The following is a 21,606-nucleotide window of genomic DNA, read 5'->3' as shown; positions in this document are numbered from 1 at the left end:
GAGGAAGAAAGGGGTGAATTTAAAGGGGAAAAGCGCTGAAAAACCACAGAAAAGCAACAACAATTACGACAAGATGCAGCGCAAGTGGCTTTCATAAAGTTTTTGGGTTTAGAGCAAGGCTCTGTCAAGGACGTGAATAGTTTGAGCAACTGCCATGCCAAATTCTCAGCCAAAAGCACAGTTCTCAACAGCAGCAGCATGAGCAACAGCAACAGCAAAAATAACAATAACAACAACAACGTTAGCAAAAGCAAAACGAAAACTTTTGTAAAACCGCACGAAACTTTTAAGATTCAAAACTGCAACATTATTTGAGGCGTTTTGAAAGAGCAACAAGCATACACACACATACAAACATACAGACATCCTGCATATCCTGGCTTGTGCTTAGCAAATGAGTTTTGTCCTAGTTTGTTTAATGCCCGAAGCCAGAATTTATGTCCACAACAACAATTCCGACCGGACTGTTTTGGTGTAATGAACAGATAACTACTGGCTAATTCTACCAACATCCATTAAATGGCAAAGTGAGTGGAGACTAGAGTTTATTCTGTATAAATATGCATAAATATGTTATATAAAGTGAAGCGCAAATTATACTAAATTTAGCTATAAGGAAGAAGGGTATTTTAACTTTGTGACTGCATATGGATTTATCTCCGACCCTAAAAAGTATATATATTATATCGATCAGCGTCAACAGCCGAGACGAAATAGACATGTCCGTCTGTCTGTTTGTTCTTATAAACCCCAACATAGATCTAAGAGATATCAGAGATTATTTGTTATTTTTGCACGCTGATTTGTTTCAAATTTGTTGCAACGCTCCCTTCCCTATCTCAAATTGAAACAAGTAAGAAAGCTACAGTCGAGTGTACTCGACTGTGAGATACCCGCTACCCATTTTGAATAAAAGCAATATATTTTGCGGTATTATTCTAAAAATATACCAAATATACTACAAAAATACTAAAAATATACCAAATGGTATATGTGGTATATCGATATAGAACCGCATTCAAAATATACCATAGACGGCACAAAACACCAGATTGTCAGCCAAAGCAACTCAGACCCCTAGTAAGTAGGCGTTTTTGCCCATACAAAAGTATTTCTTTAATAACTTCCACAATTTTTATCTGATCGCAACCAAATTTTCAGGAATCATAACTACTATAGTTATTACTGTATATACCAAAATTCGTAACTCTAGTTTTAAAATTACGCTTGTTATTCGATTTTTTTGATTTGCAGGGGTGGAAGTGGGCGTGGCAAAAATTTGAAACAAACTTAATCTGCGTGCAAACAACAAATTTTTTTTTTATTACTGTATGTTTTATATTTTGAATCTTCTCTTACGAGACTAACAAAATGTGTTTAAATCTTAAAAATACTACATTATTCTAACAGTTTCTTAAACTGTATTTATGGTAGGCGGTCCTAGTAATTGTCGCTGGATGGGACGGTCGTTACGACGAAGGCGGGAACGGCTGCATACTAATGTTAGTGCTCTAGCAAGGTGATTTGGATGGTTCGACAGCTTGATGTAGTAATTTTCCATGTGTTGTGCTATTTCATCTCGGACGGGAAGTATATTCAAGTCTCTCTGAATGTTTTCACTCCGAACGTACCACGGTGCCCCGGTGATAGTTCTAAGGATCTTTGCTTGGGCTCTCTGCACGATCTCTACGTTGCTGTTGCTGGCGCTCCCCCACAACTGAGAGCCATAAGTCCAGATTGGTTTCAGAACGGAGTTATAGAGCAGGACCTTGTAATCCAGACTAAGGGGGGAGCGGGAGTTTATAAGCCAATGCAGACTGTTTGCCTTCAGCCTTAGGTGAGTTCTTTTAGCTTCAATGTGCGTGCGCCAGGTGAGCCGTCTGTCGAGATGTACGCCAAGATACGTTACTTCATCTGATTGGGGAAGCACGGTGTTGTTTAGTGTAAGGTTGGGGCAATTTCGTCTATTTAAGGTAAAAGTTACGTGTTTACATTTTGCTCATTTACTTTTATACGCCAGTCTGAGAGCCATTTCTCTACAGCGTCTAGATGGGTCGCAAGTTGCGCTGAAGCTTGTTGTGGAAATTTAGATCGGCTAAGGATCGCGGTGTCGTCGGCAAACGTAGACATAGTCAGTTGTCTACTCGTAGGGATATCAGAAGTGTAGAGTAGATATAGAGTCGGCCCGAGAACGCTGCCTTGAGGAACACCAGCTTCGATATTATGTTCAGCTGACATGACGGTATTGCATCTCACTACAAATATCCTGTTGTAAAGATATGACTTCAAGAGTTTATGCGTGCTATTAGGGAGCATTATTTTGATTTTGTGCATTAGGCCGTCAAGCCATACTCTGTCGAATGCTTGAGAGACGTCCAAAAATACCGCAGTGCAGTACTCCCTATTCTCGAATGCTGTTCGAATTTCTGATGTTATGCGGTTCACCTGTTCGATAGTTCCATGCTTTTCGCGAAAACCGAATTGATGTGCTGGGATACTATTTTGTCTTCTTAAGTATGGTATGATACGGGTTAAAAGGCATTTCTCAAAGAGTTTTGATAAACACGAAAGTAGGCTTATTGGTCTGTATGAGGAGGTGAGAGTGTGGTCTTTTCCTGGCTTTGGTATCATTATGATGATTGACTTTTTCCACCTCTTCGGGAAGCAGCCGATTCTTGTCATCGCGTTGAAGAGTTGGCATATGGTACCAACAGCACATAGTGGGAGTTCAATAAGCATTTTTGGTGTTATTAGATCGCAGCCCGGAGATTTTCGCGGTTGCAGCTGCTCTTTTATAATTTTTATGACTTCGCATACTCGAAATACAATTGGTTCGGCAATAGGGAAGTCTACTTCTGTTTGTAAACGTATATTAGGCAGGTTTGTTACTGGATTTGGCTGGAAAACATTTTGAAGGTGGGCAGCGAATGTGTCGGCTCGGTCTTTGTCGCTTCGGGCCCAGCAACCTGCAGGGGTCCGTAATGGCGTAACCGTTGCTGTTGGTGCGCTCAGTGTTGAGTGAGCTTTCCAGAGTGGAAATTTTGAGCTGGTTGGAGATAGTTGCTCTATATAGCGCTGTATGGATCTGTCTTCTTCTTGTCGTAGAGCCTGGGTGAGTCGACGTGAAGCTTCTTTTAACTGTTGTTTTGCAGATGGCGATCGAGATAATTGCCATTCGCGCCGGGAGCGACGCTTTGCCAGAACTAACTGCTCTATTTCTGCATTCGTGTGCTTGGTGTTATGTGTTATATTTTGCCTACGTGGTGTTGCGATTCGAGCCGCTGAAACCAGAACTGTTTCGATATTGTTTACGGTTCTGTTGATGTCATCTTCGTCGGTTAGCCGTGGTGTAAGTTCAATGTGTGAACTTATGTATTTCTTGAATTTGAACCAGTTTGTGCTGTTAGAGGTTAGCATGACGGGGTTGTCATTACTAACTGGCTGTTGGTTTAGGCCAAAGAGTACAGGCGAGTGGTCTGATGATAGATCCGGTAGAGAACAAGCGCTAATCAGATTACGTGGGATGTTTTTTGTAACTGCGAAGTCAATCAAGTCTGGCAATTTTCTTGGATCACTAGGCCAGTGAGTTGGTGAACCAGGGAAACGTAGTCAAGCTTGTTGCTAGGTTTTATAATTGCTTGATACAGCTGTCTTCCTTTCGGGGACACGAGGCGAGATCCCCAGTGCGTGTGCTTAGCGTTATAGTCTCCTGCTGCTATAAAGTAGTTGCCTAGCGAGTTGAAGTAGTCAATAAATTGGGCTTCGGATATCGTAAAGCGAGGAGGACAGTATACCGCGGCTAGTGTTATATTGTGACAATCCAACTGTATAATGATAGATGTGGCTTGCAGATAGCTAGTTGCAAACGCATTGTGGAAGTGGTGCTTAATGCGGTTTTAATCAGTATTCCAGTGCCTCCATGGGCCTTTCCATCAGGATGATTTGTACTGTAGAACAAATACCCTCGGATTTGGAAATTGTATTTGTTGGTAAGGTGGGTTTCTGCTAGTAGCATTACGTCGATTTCATTGTCATTCATGAATTGTGCTAACTCAATTTTGTGCCGTGGAACGCCGTTGGCATTCCACAGTGCAATGCGTAGGGGAGCCATTGATTATTTTGATAGAGTGTTTTGGAGCATCTGAATCAAAATATGTTGATTTGTCATCAGACTTTGCATGGTTGTTCTCATAAAAGCAATGAATTCCTCCATGCTTTGTTGCAGTCTGAGAATCATCGTTTCCATTTTATATTCTTTGTGCTCTACGGGTTGGTAAGGGACTGTAGGTGGTGATTGGTCATTGCAAGCAGGGCTCGCCTGATTCGATTTTATAACGCTTGCAAAGCTTACGTTTTTTGTTACGTTGGAACTACCGAGTGATGACCTGGCTGCTGACGAAAAGAAAACTTCAGGCGTGAGTTTGGAGGGTATTAATGGTGCGTTGTGGGATCGCGTTGTTAAGACTTTATGGTTGACACGACTTTTAACTCCTTGTATACTGGACAGCCTCTATAGTTTGCGGTGTGGTTTCCTCCACAGTTACTACATTTTTTAGTGGTTGGGTCCTTTTGTGCTTTACATTCAGCAGATGTATGCAGTCCTCCGCAAGCTACGCATACAGAGCGGAGTGTGCAGTAAGATTTAGTGTGTCCGTATTCTTGGCAATTTGCGCACTGGACCGGGCCATTACGTTTGTGCGGCTCTTCGACTGTAATTCTGCGATGCAGTAAGAACTGAATTTTGTAGATGGGATGTACTTCGTTTTTCTTGAGGGCCTTGGAGTCAGGAACGAGTTCCACTTTGAAGAGAGGTTGCGGTTGCTTGTTTCTATTGCGGATATTTATAACGTTGAAACCTTTATCTTTTAGTGCCTGTTCTACTTCAGTAGTGTTAACATCTGGTTCGATGCCTTTTATGACCACTTGTTGTCCTTTGCTACTTTTTAGCTGATAAGTGTAGTAACTTTTTCTTGGCGTTTAGGAGCTCCGTCAATTTTCTGAAGTTTTCTTCGCTTTTCACTTGGACCTTGGTTTCATGAATGTCTCCTTTAGTCAAGGGGATTACATGGAAGCTATCTTTACCAATAAGATCGATAATTGTGTTCACAAGGTTGTTAGAATTTTTCTCTCGGATGTATAGCGGAGGCGGCTTCGCTTTGCTTTTGTCCGCATCCGTGACTGTAGAAGGCATTTCGTTGGAGATGTCAGCCAAAATTTCAAATCTATTTGCTGTATTAGGGTTCTGCATAGTTCCTTGATCGGAGGAAGCCCGATTGATTTTTGCAACGTTACCCATTTTCGAGCCCTGTGGACTTTGTTTTCTTTTAATGTTTACGTAGCGATCCATGCCAGTCTGTATGGTCGAACCTTGCTTTTACTTGGTGCGTTTGTCAGTGCAAACTCAGCTGACACAGCAGGTGGAACGATCGACGGTATCGGGTATACAGACGAAACTGATGTTGTTGTTGTCGTCATTGCATTTACAGTTGCAACTGACGTCACTGTGCTAGTTACCGTGGCCAGACATGTGTGCAGTTGGGGCGAGGCAAAGCAAGGAAGGGGGGAAACACATTTATCGCTTACCTCGCTTTGCGCTGTCGGTAACGCAGACGGAGCGAGAGAGTGCGCCCTTTCGTTGAGAGTAGGCTTGAGTTCGTTTTTCGGTGTTGGGGTTAACGCTCGCGGTTGATCGGCAGAAGCTTTTGTTTTTGCTGATTCGTCTGCATCTGTCGACACGAAAGAGAAGTATGCATTGCTAAGAGAGCGCCGACGCTCGTCTAGCTGACGTTGGCGCTGCGACCGAAGCTCGCTTTGGTTCATCACCTTATTTACTTTATGTTGGTTTTATATGTTTATTATTATTAGTTACAAAAGTGCACTAGTTTTAAACACATAACATAACAAATGCTGTCGAAAAAAAAATATAGCTCTATCTCTTATAGTCTCTGAGATCTAGGTGCTCATACGGACAGACGGACAGACGGACGGACGGACAGACGGACATGGCTATATCGTCTCGGCTGTTGACGCTGATCAAGAATATATATACTTTATAGGGTCGGAGATGCCTCCTTCTACCTGTTACATACATTTCCTGCCGGCACAAAGTTATAATACCCTTCTACCCTATGGGTAGCGGGTATAAAAAAACAATAAGCAAGTGTAAATTTCAAACTATAGACGTGATTTTTGGTGCATTCATACAGTATTTTATGATTCCTGGATTCGATCCGATTAAAATTTTAGAAGAGTATTTAAAAAATACTTTTGTAAGGAAAAAAAATGCCTACTGCAAACGAGTCTTAGTTGCTTTGGCTGACAATCTGGTATATTTTGTACTTTTTGTATGAAGTGCTTAGTATATTTTGTATTCTATGGTATATTTTTAATGTTGTACAATATCGATATATCGAATATGTTGTGTAGAATTTGTTGTATTCGATGGTATATCGAATGTGAATGTAGTACAAAATGGATATACCAAATATAGTGTTCAGTATATTTTGCATTCTATGGTATATTTTTAAAGATGTACAATTTCGATATACCAAACATAGTTTTCGCTATATTTTAGTATTTTTGCGGTATATTGTGGTTATATTTTTAGAATGTGGATTAGCGGGTATCTCGCAGTCAAGCACACTCCACTGTAGTATTTTAGTCTTTTTGCCATACATTGTTGGTATATTTTTAGATATATATAAATAATGGGTACCGGGTATCTCACAGTCGAGCACATTCTTTTTTAGTTTTCTTACTTGTTTTCTCCTGCACCTGTTGCCTGGGCAACTATGCTGTAAATGCCCAAATGGAATTCTCGCTATTATAGAAAATCATGATGGCAAATATTATATTTTTCGAACGCGTGCACATAAATTCCATTTCATTTAGCTGTTAATTCAATTTTATTTTGCACCTGTGGGTTGGCTAAGCGAATGAGTGAAATAAAGGGGGGTAGGGGGGAGATATTGAAAAAGCAACGCGCTGTGGAAATGCAAATTAACCCAGAAACGTTTTCGTGCATAAAATGCCAAAAATGTTAACTAAAATTATGCAGCTTTGTTAGTGCTGCTGCGCCACAAAACCGGCAAAAAAAGAAGTCAAATGAGCGCGACTCTCGAAATTCACCAATGGGATAGACAGCAGCAGATAGAGAAGGGGGAAAGGAAACACAGGGGGAATGCATAAAGCGCTGATTGCAGAAAAGGCCGAAGCTCCCTTCTCTTGCTCTCTCTTTTTTCTCATGAGTACGTGACTGAGTTTACACGCAAATAAATAAAAACGCGACTCGAGCATCAGCAACGAGAACAACAACAACAAAAATACAGGCAACTAAAATGCGAGTCTTGCATAATAAAATCGCGGGCAATGTAGGATTAAGCATCGACAACAACAACAAGAGCTGGAGCAGCAGCAACTGCGACTCGCGCCCTGCCAAAACAAATGCAATTTATTTGCTGCAAAAGAGTTTTGCCTCTCTGCATTTTTTGTTTCCCTCTCTCTCTTTTGAGTCGCTGTCATAACTTTATCACGTGCCGTGGCCAACCGTCGCCAGGTGTCGCTAGTGCAGACGGCAAGCGTCGTGCACCGGAAACGGAAGCGCTGTCAACAGGCCTGTAGCTGGCAAACTGGAAAAGCTGGAAAAGTCGCGCGTGAAATGCAACGCGTTTTATCTAAAACCCTACATTTTATATCCGGTAAATAAAAATAAAAAAGGGTTTAACAGCTAATTGAGAATGTGAGAAATAAAAAATATATTCTTAAACTTCTTTAGCGATCTCCAATTAAGTGTAGTTTTCCTTAACTGTTTATATTTATATATTTTTTTATCATTGGCAAAATAAGGTATTCCTTAGTCGTTCCCACTCGCTTTTTTCTTGCTTTTCTCTTGCATTTTCACCAGCAAAAAAGAAGTGTGATAAGCCGCCCTTTTGGCTTTCGGGAAATGCAGTTTACCTAAAGCGTATATTTTGGTTGAGTGAATCGATAAGATAAGATGTGAGCCAAGGCAACACATGTTACGTTTTTGAGGATTTGAATGCGGAAACTTTGAGAAAAGCCGCAATGTGTTTGATAAATTTAAGATGCGAGAGATGCGTGAAAGTAGAAAGGATCGGAGATAAGATAGAATGGAAAAATAAAATATATGAAATATAGATTCTAGACAATTTTATGAAATTTGTAGGAAAGATTGAGAATTAGAATAGATATAAGAAGAAAAAAAAAAAAAATTATGGTTTCTAAAGGGGCCTTGTTAAAAATTATAGAATGGGTTAAGAGAATGGATATTAATAAAAAGAAATAATATAGATTAATATGGATTTTCAAGAGTTTTATTAAATAAATGATGAAAAATGCGTAAAATAAAAGGATGCTTTGAACAGAATAGTACACAAATTTGAAAATATTATAAATATAATACAATATCATTGAACAAAAAAATGATAGATGAGGTATAAAATAAAAGTTTAACGAAGATTATTAATATTGAATTCTCTTCTATATCGTATAAAGTAGATGGCCTAGAGTTAAATGTCAGAACATTAAAAGAGAATTTCTTAAGATTATCACAGCTTTTGATGGAAAGTAAATGCAGTTTAAATGGATGAAAAACCAATCCGGCATAATATTAGAAACGAATATTTCTTTAAGAATATCTTACTATGTATTCATGGAAAGTTTTCTAAGTATCTTTGCTTACATTGTGTGCTTTTATTTCATTGCGTTATAACTTACAAATATTCAGAGAGTAGTGTATAAAAAATTTGTTGTTGATGTTTTTATGGCGATTCTTTTGTTTCGGCATCGTCATATTTTTCTATCGATTGCTTCCGAGGAGGAGTCAAGTCCAGCAAGAATTCGATTGATTTGGAGCATCATTCAGTTGGCATTTTTAGTGACAATCTGGATATTCTTTGCCATACTCATTTGCATAACGCCGCCCGATGATCATCAAACGGATGTCGTCTCCCTGCCGCCGCATTTGCCACAGTTTGTCAAGCTTCTGAAGGAGCCTTCGGGCGATGCTGTTCGAATAACGCTGCACGGTAGTATCAATGTATTGAAAACCATACATCGAGGCCGAGTGTCGAAAAATGAATTGTATGTTGGTGTTCGTCTGATCAACTACAATAATCGGACTAAGGAAATGGTTTGGAAGTCAGGCGAATGGAAAGTCTATGTCTATATGAATATCTATAAAGTTCGAACTGTGCGCTTTGACATAGAACTCAAAGAGGATGAGAATGGCGACGACGACGACGACGACGGCAATCAATTGAAGCTTTTACTTTTGAATCATAATAATGAAACAACTGGCTTTTCGTTGTCCATTGATGCGAATCCTTTTAATCAAATTCACGGCATCTTTTGTGGCCTTTTGCTAATGGCATTGCTTTACATTCTGCTGATATTCAATATTATGGATCCAATATTTGCTGCCTGGCTGGTGGCATGTGGAGCTCTGGGAGTTCTCTGCTTGGATGATTCACGACCAAAACTTGCCACTATTATCGGTTGGATCGATGTGGAGGCGTTGGTGTTGCTCTTTGGCATGATGATAATGGTTGCAATACTGTCGGAAACGGGTCTCTTCGACTATTTGGCTGTGTTTGCCTATCAACTGTCGCGAGGCAACGTTTGGTATCTGCTCTTTTATCTATGCCTGCTCTCGAGTGTATTTTCTGCGATCGTGGACAATGTATCGACATTTACGCTGATGCTGCCAGTTACGTTGAGGTTGTGTCAAACGCTTCAGTTGAATTCGACATTGGTGATCATTAGCATTGCGATATTCTCGAATATTGGTGGAACTATGACGCCAATCGGGGATACGGCCAATGCGATAATTGGCCAAGACAAGCATGTGACGGATCATGGCATTACTTTTCTCAAGTTTTTCTTGCACATGTTACCAGGCGTTGTGGCTGCCATGGTCGTCACGTTTATATTGCTCTATTTTCTGATACGCAACGAACTCTTTGAGTCGAAGCCAGCGGATCCTTTACGTTCGACACGTGTCAACTTGTTGGATCATCATCGACACTGGATGGAGTCGAGCACAAATTCGCAGCAGCGCATGAGAAAACGACAACGCATTAATCATCAAGAGTTGCATTTTATGGAGACACTTGAGGAGATGAAAACGAAATACAGAATCAGGAATAAGCCGCAGCTGATTAAATGTTGCATCTGCTTTGGCTTTGCACTGATTATGTTCGGACTGCAATCGATGCCGGGCATTCGAAATGTGAAGCTTTGCTGGTCAGTTAGCTTGAGTGCGATACTCTTGGTGATGCTGGTGAATCAGGCGAATCTTGAGTCGATTATGAAACGCGTCGAATGGTCGCATCTAGTTTATTTGGCAGCGCTCTTTGTGCTCATGGAATGTCTCGTCGAGATGGGCTTCATCGATTGGCTGGGACATCTGACCATCGAGCTGGTAATGAGTGTGGACAAGTCACAGCAATTGACGGTTGCCATTCTGCTGCTGATGTGGACAGGTGCTCTAGGCTCGGCTTGTGTGGATGCAGCGCCCATCACAACGATGATGCTGAAGGTTACCATTCAGCTGGCTGCCAGAAATGAAATTCCCTTTTCACCCTTGATTTGGGCTCTCTCTTTTGGTGTTTGTTTGGGTGGCAATTCCAGTTTGATCGGTGCATCGATGCGTTTCTTACTAATTGGTTTACCAATCACAATTGCCACGGTGTTTGTTTCGACCGTTTATCTGCTCATTGCACACTGCTTTTTCCATTGGCATGGATCAGATGATATGCTAAAAATATGATAATGCCGTAAACTCTTAGGAAGGGAATTGAATTAAGTAGAGATCTTCATAAGTGTTGGGAATTAAGCCAGAGTCAGATCGTAATTAGTTTCATCTGAAAAGAGACAAGAAGAATGTGTGGACTTCAAATTTGTATTACAAATTGAAACTTATAATTTTGTATATTGCTTTTTTATGTAAATTATATAATTTTTTATACGAAATTGAACAACTTAAAAGAAAAGAAAGTCCGAGTTAGACTTCCTTATTATAAATAAATATTCATATCATTCGTATTACTTATGTATTTTGCTCTTTCAAAAAGACTTTGAAGATGTTTGATATCAATTGCCAAGATTTGTCAACTGTTTTTTAAAATATAATTTAAATTTCTTTTATATATATTGTACAAATTTAAATCATCTCAGAACTGATTTTTATTTTCAATTACAATTGGCAATTTTTTCAATTCAAGGAATACACTTTCCACTTAAATTTATCATTTACTAATTTTGCACTTTAAGTCTTAGAACCCAATTCTTAGGTTTCTAATTATGATTTTTAGCACAATTGTAGACAAGGTTAAGTTGCTCATTTCTTCTCTTTTCGCTAGCCTTGGTCTGATTAGTAGTCAGACATTTCATTGTCTCCATTCTCATACTCTTCTTCTCTTTATTCAGTTCATTTGTAATCATCATCAAGATCTGTGCAGCGGCTGCTTCGCTTGGCTAATTTATGCGTCTCGTTTGATAATAAATTTTATATTTACGTTGAGGAAATACGAAATATACACCATATATACTATATATACAGACTTCCACAAAATGGACATATGTATATAAAGTATGTGTTATGCATATGTTATATGTGTGTGTTTGACTTTTGCTCTATTTTTGCCGGTCTCGTCGCTGTTTTGCCAATGACAATATGTCATTTGTTCCACATTCGGCGATGTCCTTCGTTCATTTGTTATTGTACTCAGCTCTGTGCGTCTTTTTATCTGCGCATACCTGGTAACTACAATGTGTGAGGGGTGTTCAAGGGATTGGTAAAAGGGTTCAAGTTATGAAGGTAAAAAAATAAAGAGTGTATTTCATTACAACAATGTTTATCTACCTTATCTTAGAAAATTTTTGTTTGTTAATAATTATCAGGTATCTTGCAGTCGTGTGGACTTTGCAGTATACTTTTTTTTTTGCTCTTAACATCAGCAGCTGTATTTGTTGTTTCAATTCCAAAACCATTTGTTATCGAATTTGTTTTTGCTTATTTAGTATGCCGTAGCCTAAGCCAAAATTGGGGGCAAGGGTCTTTCAGTAGTCGTGGATGGGCAGCACAGGCTGCTCCTGTGGGCAAACACACACACACATGAGTACACACACACTCACACACAGAGGAGATAAACTCGTATGCATGTTAATTTGCTGTGATTCAATAGGTTTGCATTGAGTTATGGCCGCATTAGGCATCGGATATAGGAATCTTAGGGGGGCAACCATATGTACAATACATATGTACGCATTCGTGTGTGCGTGTGTGTGTGTTTTGGGTAACAAATGTTTGCCGTCTGTTAAAGTCCTTTGAGTACCAAATGCCGCAATATGGCGGAATATTAATTTATATTGGCCATAGACAAAATTGCTAATAACGTTCTGTGGTCATTAAAATGGATACAAATTTAATGTGTGTATATTATTATCATTTGCAAAATATCATAAATTAATTTTGGTATATTAAAATACTTTAATTGGGTGAAAGTTTAAAACACAACTAATGAGTGTTTAAAAATATATTTATAACATTAAAAATCATTTGAATATTTCTAGTTTGTTTTAGTCCACTTTAATTAACAAATTAATTGAAAACGTTAAAAATTTATTGTGTGCAATATTATTGGTATATTAATTTACTTTAATTGGGTGAACATTTAAAACGCTTTTTATGCATGTTTCAATATATATTTGTAACGTTAAAAATCATTTAAATATTCATAGTTTCTTTTAGTTCACCTTCATTCTGAAATCAATTAAAAACTTTATTATTTGCTAAATACCATAAATTAATGTTGGTATACTAAAATACTTCAATTGGGTGAAAATTTAAAAGAAGTTTCATGTGGGCTTGAATATATATTCATATATTTAAAAATCATTGAAATATTTCACTTTTATTGTGAAATCAATTGAAAATGTTAAAACTGAAAACATGCTGCAGCACATAACTTTAATATAGCTGCCGGAGAAGGAAAGCAATTGAATCGAATTTCAATTTTGCCCTCAGTCAAAGGCGATGCCATCAAATTATGTTTAACATGTTCAGGAAATTCTTATAAATGTTTATGCATTTTCTGTTGCGCTTGGCAAACAGCTGCCGATCTACTAGAGAGTGGGGGCCAAAAGCAAAAGCTTATTGAAAACTTTTACCAACTGCTGCGATTCCTTTGGGCATTTTATCTTAATGCTGCCTGGTTGTTGGCTTGCTTGCTTCCCATCCAACCAACCAGCCATTCAACCAGCCTGCCTCTCAACTGTTGCCGGCTGCATCCTGCCTGCTGCCTGCTGCCAAAGAGGTCGCCAATATCTATGTGGCAGCAATGTGGCCTGGATGCGGAGCGGAGGCTTGTGGCACTCACGGGGTTGGAGTTGAAGTCGAGGTCGGGTTCGGGTTCGAGTTTCCTTTATTTGTTTACAGCTTGTAGTTGGGCCGTGACTGAGCATGTTCAAGTTGCTTTTTATACCCACTATGCATAGGGCAAAAGGGTATTATAATTTGTGCCGACAGGAAACGTGTGTAATAGGCACCTAGATCTAAGAGCTTACAAAAGATGACCAGCTACAATTTTGAGTATAGTAAATAACTTCTATTGCTGTAGGATCTGAGTTGGTTTGTTTGACAAGCATAAAATTGATATACGAATTTCAGTTTTCGGTATCTACAAAATGTACCGAAAACTGAAATGGTAAGAATTATGTCACACTGATTTTCTTTTTTTAATAATCTTACCTTCGATTTGGTATATTTTGTATCCTATGATTATATTATTAGATTGATATACCATATATAATCATTGCAATGTTTTCGTATTTTTCGGTACACATTTTGGTATACATTTTGTATACTTTAAGAATATACCGTACCTTTTCTTTTATTTGATATCTTACAGTTGAGCACACTGCAGTTTGATATATTTCAGTATTTTTTTTGGTATAGACATTTTGTATACGTTAAAAATTATACCACACTGATTTTCTTTTATTAAGTATCTCACAATCGGTCTGGTATATTTTGTAGCCTATGATATTTTTGGAATATAACAGTATTATATATACCAAATATAACCTTTATTGTGTTTCAGTATATTTTTGGTATATACATTTTTATACGTTAAAATTATACCGCACTGTTTTTCTTTTATTGAGTATCTCACAATCGGTCTGGTATATTTTGTACCCTATGGTATTTTTGGAATATAGTAGTATATTGATACACCAAATATAACCACAGTTTTCAGTATTTTTTTGGTATATCAATTTAGCATACGTTAACAATAGTACCACACTTTTTGTCTTCTATTGGGTATCGGACAGTCGAGCACACTCGACTGCAGCTTTCATACTTGATGTTGTTGTTTTTGTTGATGCCGCTGCTGCCACTTTGATTGGCAAAATATTGCGGCCGCTGAAGTATCTGATGCTCAGGTTCAGCTCCTTCTGCTGCTGCCCGCGTTGTCATTGGCAGCACACATGATAAATATATATGTATACAGTCATGCCAGGACACAAATACAGACACACTCGATTAGGTGCATGCCGCACTCTCGTGGCGAAACTTAATTTATACAAATGTTGCCACTGCCAGTTGATGGCAGCTGCCACGCTATAAATGTAATTGATTACGCACCGAAGGAGATATGTTCCCCATTCTCCCCTTGGGCTAAACAGTCCTGAGACTGCCCACAAAAGCTGGCCAGCAATTTCACGGCATTATAATACACTACACTGGCTCCAAGAGAGTGTGGGAAGTCTATCTCTGTGTGTGTGTGTGTTTTTTTATATGCGCCCATCACATTTGCATATGCAACACATGCCGCACGGGGCTTGGACACGTGTCTGCCGGCAGCAGCACTCACAGCAAAATGTTGCATATTAATTTCATGTAAGTTTTTCTCTCTCTTTTGATGCTGCTGCTGTTGCTGCTGGTGCTGCCAACATTTTTATTAATTTCCATTTCAAGTTGTTTGGTAACGAACGTCGTCGTCGTCTCTCCACATGCAATATAAACTTTTGTTTAAAACAAACATGCTACCGTCATATGATGGACGGTCAACAATTACAAGGGTAACAATAACAACAACAACAACAACAACAACAACAACAGAAACAACAACAAATGGGTTGAAATGTAAATTATAGCAGCAGATGTAGGTAGCATTATAGCGTTGTTACTGTGTAACCAGATGATATATACCTGAGGTTAAGTGCTGCAAAATATTATAAAACAATTGCGCAGACATTGAAATTGTTTCCTTTTTTTTTCTTTTGCTCTTATGTCAACAAGTGTGAGGAATGGTTGTGTGGAAAGCTGTCTCCAAATGGGAAATTTAGTATGTTTTTGGTATTTCTGGGGCAAGTTATAAATTCTAGATGAATGACTTTTCTAGACAAGCAAACAAAAATGAAAGAGTTCAAGAAGCAAGTTGCAAATTAAATCTAAGACTGTAGAATATGAAAAGTAAAGAAAGTGAAAATTATCTTCAAATGCTAGATGTTTACTATATTGTGAATTTTAGATTAGTTTTAACATGCTCTCCTTTCTATATTCTGCAGTTTATTTTATTATCATTTGTCTATAAAAAGTTTAGTTTAGTAAAACAGAGGAATAATCATCTGCAGTTAAAAAATACTATCCAATTTCATTTCAATTGATTACAAGATAAATTAAAATACAATTTCTTACAGATTAATTCAAGATTTTTCGGAATAAAAGCTTAGACAAGTAATTAAAATTTATTTTGGTTTTTTATAATGATTTTGATAAATCAACTTATTAATATTAAAATAACAAAACAAAAGGTTTATTGTCGTTTAAATATTCCGAACTAATACCGAAAGATACTTAAACATACCAAATTAATATACCGCAAAAAAGTAAAATTACAAAAATTCTTAGAGGAGCCTATGACAAAAAAAATTAATTGATACGTTTAAATATGTAATTATTCGTAATAAATTTAATAAAAACATAATTGATTATGGTTGATGGTTTTATTCAATAATTTATTTATAATTTTTAAAAAGCATTATCGTGATATTAATGTGTAAGCAAAGCTACATTGAAAAAAAAATATATATTATATTTTTTATTATTTAACTTATTATTTAACTTATTTTGAACTTAATACGTTACAGCTGTAGAAGTTAATCAGAGTTGGTTTTGGCAAGAAAGCTGTCAGTTTTGCTTGGTTGTTGGTCGCCTGTCTAGCTATGTACTTGGCCATCCTGTGACTTTGGTTAACATATGCAGAAAGCTGTGCATTTCATTTCACGTTCCGAGCAACGAAAAAGAAGCAGCAGCCAGCCAACAGAGCAGTCAGCGTGTTGGCCTTAGAGGTTGCTTTAAAATGCACAAAAAACACAAGTGTGTGAGTGTGGGTATGCGATTGTGTCGGGCAAGTGAGCAACGAGATGATGGCGATGATGATGATGATGAGTTTTGCTAGTAGTTGTTTCTATGCCAACTAGAATATGGCCGCAGTTCAGTTTGCTGCTGCTGGCTGCTGCCACATGCCACAAATCCAACGCTTTATGTTTGCGTTAACGTGTGCAAAATCTGATGGCTGCACTAACTTGCGGATTTAGGTGTTGAAAATTATGTGTAAAATGTGTCACAGCTAAGCTGCGCCATGTACGCCAAACAGCCAGAACAGACCAGGCCAAGCCCAAGCCCAGGCACAGACCCTGGAAAGGCAAGGCTAGCCAGTCAGCCAGCGCGTGTCGAGAAGCGAGAGCAGTTGCGTTCTCGCCTCTCGGTTCTGGGTCTCGGTCTGGGTCTGGGTCGGAGTGCTGAGGCCAACAGCGACATTTGGAAACGGGGCGTTGGAGGTGGCAGGCGTGCCAAGTGTTAAATGTCGCCCTCAAGGCTGGGCGAAAAACGCGTGTGGCGAGAGCTGATCACTTTTTCATATGCAGAGTTGCTTGAGTTGCACACTGGTTGGAATAGTCTTTAAAATTCTATAATGTAGAGTGTTGTTAGTTAGTAAATTAGTTAAAATTAATGTATTTTGAATTCCCTGTGACCAAAACGCGCTCTGAAAAAAATAGATTGTACAAAAGTTAATTTTACAAATGATTAAGGAAGATTCTCTTTCTGAATTGAATGAATTTTTAATTTATATTATATTTTTTCTCCGAGTCGGGATTTGAATCGTAGAATCATTTCCTTTGTATGAAAAAAAGAAAAAATATGTTAATTATTGTTAAAACTATACGTATCCAGAAATATTTTTACAAATGGCTTTTCTTTAAAATGTTTACACAAATTTTTAAAATGCTCGAAGTTTATTCTTAGTTCATTGCTTTATTTTTGGAACCAAACAGCTTATAAATCTATAAACTTTGCAGTCCTCGTAAAAATTGCGTTTGTTGTAGATATTCGTCAATAAATTATGGATTATATCTATGTGCAATTATAAATTTAGTTCACCATGAATTCAGTGATTTCGACCACTGTGCTTTACTGTGCGTGTTCCTTATACAAATAAGTTGATGCACTTTTGGCCTAGCCAAAAAATAAAAAGAAAAACTTTGCCAGCTGATGACATTCTATCTGAAAACCTTTACAAGATTTCCATCGAGTATGAAGTTAGGAGGCAAAACTTGCAATATGCTTTACTTGACACAGGTTGCAACCTTGTCACATTCTCATCTTTGTCTCACACCCTGCGCCCTGTGACATGACCTGACTCTTAATTAAAATATTTATTAAGCATTTTTGGTGCATGCAACAAATTAATACCCGAAAGCAAAGAGCTCGCTCAACAAACCCATAGTTAAGGACAACCCGCAGCCTGCACACAAATTTTATGCTGTTGCAGTTCGTCTCTCGTTCCTCTTCCCTCCTTCACGCTTTCCCTCTCTACTACTGTGAGCGCAACAGCAGCGTCAACATTGCAGTTGCCGCATGCCAAGTTGGCCAACTACTGTGCAGTATGTAGTATATGTATGCAAGAGTTGTCCAAAATGGAGGAAGCGATGGGGGCTCGTCGTATAACAACAAGCGTCAGCCGGATGAACAGCTTGCCAGTTAGGCTGGCGAAATATGCAGCTGTCGCTATTCTTGACTCCTCTCTCTCTCTCTCTCTCTCTCACTCTGACAGCAACGAAAAGTCTGGCATACAAAATCTAAAATATTTATGCGGCAGTGTTTGGCAACGTCAACGCCTATAGACGCCACTTCAATGTGTCCTGTCCCCGTCCCCATGTCCAACACTTCTGCTACTCTCTTCAGTATTTCGTCAAAACTTTTGGCTGCCACACACACAACACTGAAATAGCAGCAGGTGCAGTGGAGAAGCCGGAGCCAATTGCTGTGAGTACAAGCAACGCACAGAAACAGCAATTCAATAAAAATTTGTAATAAAATTTAAATGGCAAATGTTTCGAGTACATGCAAAATCTTGTTTGTTGTTGATACATTTTGAACTGCAATTTTTGTTGGAAATTAATTGGAATCTGCTCTAGCTGAAAGTATTCGATATATGTTGTGAGAGAATGTCGTTAAAAAAATAATATGAAATAAGGTGACTACAGAAAATATTTGAGATTTATTTTTCGATTGCAATCCAACATAAATGATTAGAAAAATGTAAACAGATTTTACGATAAAAATATTTTTAAATTTATGTTCAATAAAAAAAGTTCAAAGTGTTATTTAATAGGTTGTTAAGCAAACATTTGAAGATATGCACAAAATAAATATTTACTGAAAGTTGCAGAAATTTCCAAAGAAAAATTGTATTCATTTAATATTAGGCAACTAACAGCAACTTCATTTTTGAATTGGAAACATGAATTGTTCAGTGTTGTGCAACACACAAATTAGTACTTAAACTTTTAGAGACGGTAGGGAAAGAGTGTATTTATTGACTTCAACAATTTTATTTTATCTAAGAACTGATTTTAAACTGGAAACTAAAAAATAGTTTATGAAATGCCCATAAATTTAGACTACAGTGTGAACAGTGTTGAGCAACGCAAACATTTTGTTAAACTTTTGAAAATTGCAAAGCAAAACTGTATTTAGTTAAATATTTATTGTTACGATAATTAGCGGATAATGCTAAGATTTAGTCTAAATTGAGTTTTAAATTGGAAGCTCAAATAATATTTAACTAAAATGGCCATAAATTTAGACTGCAGTTCATACAGTGTTGAACAACTTTCAGATTATTACTTTTTATTACTTATTTACTTATTTATTATGAATAAATTCACAGATAATACTCAGTTTTTGTCTGAGTCGATTTTAAAAAGAAAGTTCAAATAATAATTATTTTAAATATTTGTTAGACTCATGTACGTTTAGTGTTGTGCAACGACAATTTAGTACGTAAACTTTAATATTTATTTACTTATTTATTATTAAGTAACTTACAGATAATGCTAAGATTTTGTTTAATTTGAGTTTCAAATTGGAAACTAAAATAATATTTAACTAAAATACTCATAAATTTAGACTGCAGTTTTTATAGAGTTCAACAACGCTCAGATTATTAGTTATTTAATTATTAATATGAATCAAATTACAGATAATTCTAAGATTTAGTCTGAATTGAGTTTCAAATTTAAAGTTTAAATAATATTTAAATGAAAAGTCCATAAATTTGGACTTCAGTGTTGTGCAACGCACAGATTATGTTAAACATCTAACGAACTTTGACAAGTTAGTGGCTTTTGAAATGAAATGCGAAGCAAGCGTGCAAGCGATAAAACTCTCACCAAAACTTTAGCCTTTAAAGCTTCAGTGCTGGGTACGCTGAAAATGTGCACGTTTTAGCACACTGTTGTTGCGAGATTTAGAGTGCATTCCATTGCTGTGTAGCTGGGGAATGTGGCGAGTTGCAGAGTTGCAGTTGTTGTGCATTGATGCGTTGGGTAAACGACTTGCCAACAATTTGCATTTGGCCAACTTTGGGCATTTGCCCTTCGTTGTAGTTGTATTTGTAGTTGTTGCATGTAGCTGTTGCTGATGTCCTTGCTTAACCCCACAGATATTTTTGTGTAAACTTGTTAGATAATTACAACAAGAAACTGCGAGAGAGTGTGAGAGGGGATAGTAAAACAACTTGTTGGCGCAAAAACTTTAGTCAAATGCATTCAGCGCCATTTGAAATGCAAACAAAGTAATGTAAATACATTTCTTTTGCTTTTTTAATGTCAATTCTTAAATAATTAATAGTTTTGCGGGAAAAAAGCCAATTTCAGTTATGACTTTGCTAAATATTTGCGTTGATTTTGCGCTCCATTTTCTGCAGTTTTATTTAGCAAACGGATATTCTATGCACTAAATGTGTTTTAGAGCAATTAAGAGTTGTTAAGTTAAAGCTGATAGAATAATGAATACGCTAGCTTTAAAAAGAAAGTGCTGATAAAGTTAATTAAGCTTAACTAAAGACTACTAAGAATATAAATATAAAATTCTCTTGCTTATTCAACACATTTAACTTTTAATATGTGTCATACCTCATTGTGTAACATTTTACAGGGTAAAGCTATTTACGTTTTGGAGAATTTCAATTTCGCGCTGCTTGAACAAGCCAAAATGCAAATTACCATAAATATATTGATATAGTGGTAAACGAATTGAACAAAGTCCGTTTAATTTATTTATGTCAGCTAAAGACAGTAGGAGAGAGAGAGAGAGAGAGAGAGAGAGAGAGAGAGAGAGAGAGAGAGAGAGAGAGAGAGAAAGAGACAGAGCAGAATTGCTTTCACTACATTTGTGCTTCATCAATTGGAAAACAATTATCATAATTACGAAAAAGAAACGCGTGGCAAAAAAAAACAACAGTGAAATTAACAACAATAACAATACGAAAATAAGAACAAAATAGTGCGAGTTACACTTAATATGCACTTAATGAGATACTTGTATTATGTCTGTCTGTGTATTGGGGAAAACCATGCTTTTAACATTTTCGAGTTTTTTTTTATACATATTTTTTTTCTGGTCAATTGGCCACTTTCGCTCTTCCAACAATTTGCATAATATTAATTGCAATTGTGAATTGAGCCTATTTGTAATGCGCTTAACTCTGTCAATGTCCTGGTATAATAATGTGCAACTATTTCAGCTTGATTTCAATTATAAATAATCACTTTTAATATTGTTTATTTGTTCGCTTACTTAGTTAATGCCAATTGATATTTATTAGTTATTTATTTACACATGGTATTTTCTTTTTTTTTTATATAATATGCGACTTAATTTTGGTTCGGTAAGCCTAAGCTGTCTATGTGAGGAGCATAATATTGTTTCATAATAAATAGACATCAAATACTCAACCACGAATCCCACAATTGTCCTAAAAAGCCTCTTTTGAAGTCATTAAAAAAGGCTAATAATTAAAGCGACTCAAAATAATATGCATAATGTATTAATTTGATTTGAGTTGAACAGATATAAAATAGTTGTTTAATTGAAATCACATGGAAATAATATTTACTTAAATTAATCTGTTTATATAAATATAGAACTATAAGTAAGATTGTTTTTTTTTAGAATAGTATATTTACATTTTGAATTTAAGCTTGTAAAATATCAATATTCGATTTAAAGAG

General features: G+C 37.1%; 1 protein-coding gene across 1 annotated transcript; it reads left to right on the top strand.

Annotated features, from left to right (window-relative positions):
* Positions 1-8,782: 8,782 nt before the first annotated feature.
* Positions 8,783-16,892, top strand: LOC132786901 (P protein-like). Its single transcript, XM_060793632.1, has 2 exons — positions 8,783-10,558; positions 16,659-16,892. Exons 1-2 carry the CDS (start codon positions 8,783-8,785, stop codon positions 16,890-16,892), a joined length of 2,010 nt encoding a protein of 669 aa, XP_060649615.1.
* The last annotated feature ends 4,714 nt before the right edge of the window (positions 16,893-21,606 follow it).

This window comes from Drosophila nasuta, chromosome 2L, assembly GCF_023558535.2.
Source record: "Drosophila nasuta strain 15112-1781.00 chromosome 2L, ASM2355853v1, whole genome shotgun sequence".
NCBI classification, from domain to species: Eukaryota; Metazoa; Arthropoda; class Insecta; order Diptera; family Drosophilidae; genus Drosophila; species Drosophila nasuta.
Note: the sequence above shows the minus strand (reverse complement) of the source record. Positions and strands in the feature narration are given on the sequence as shown.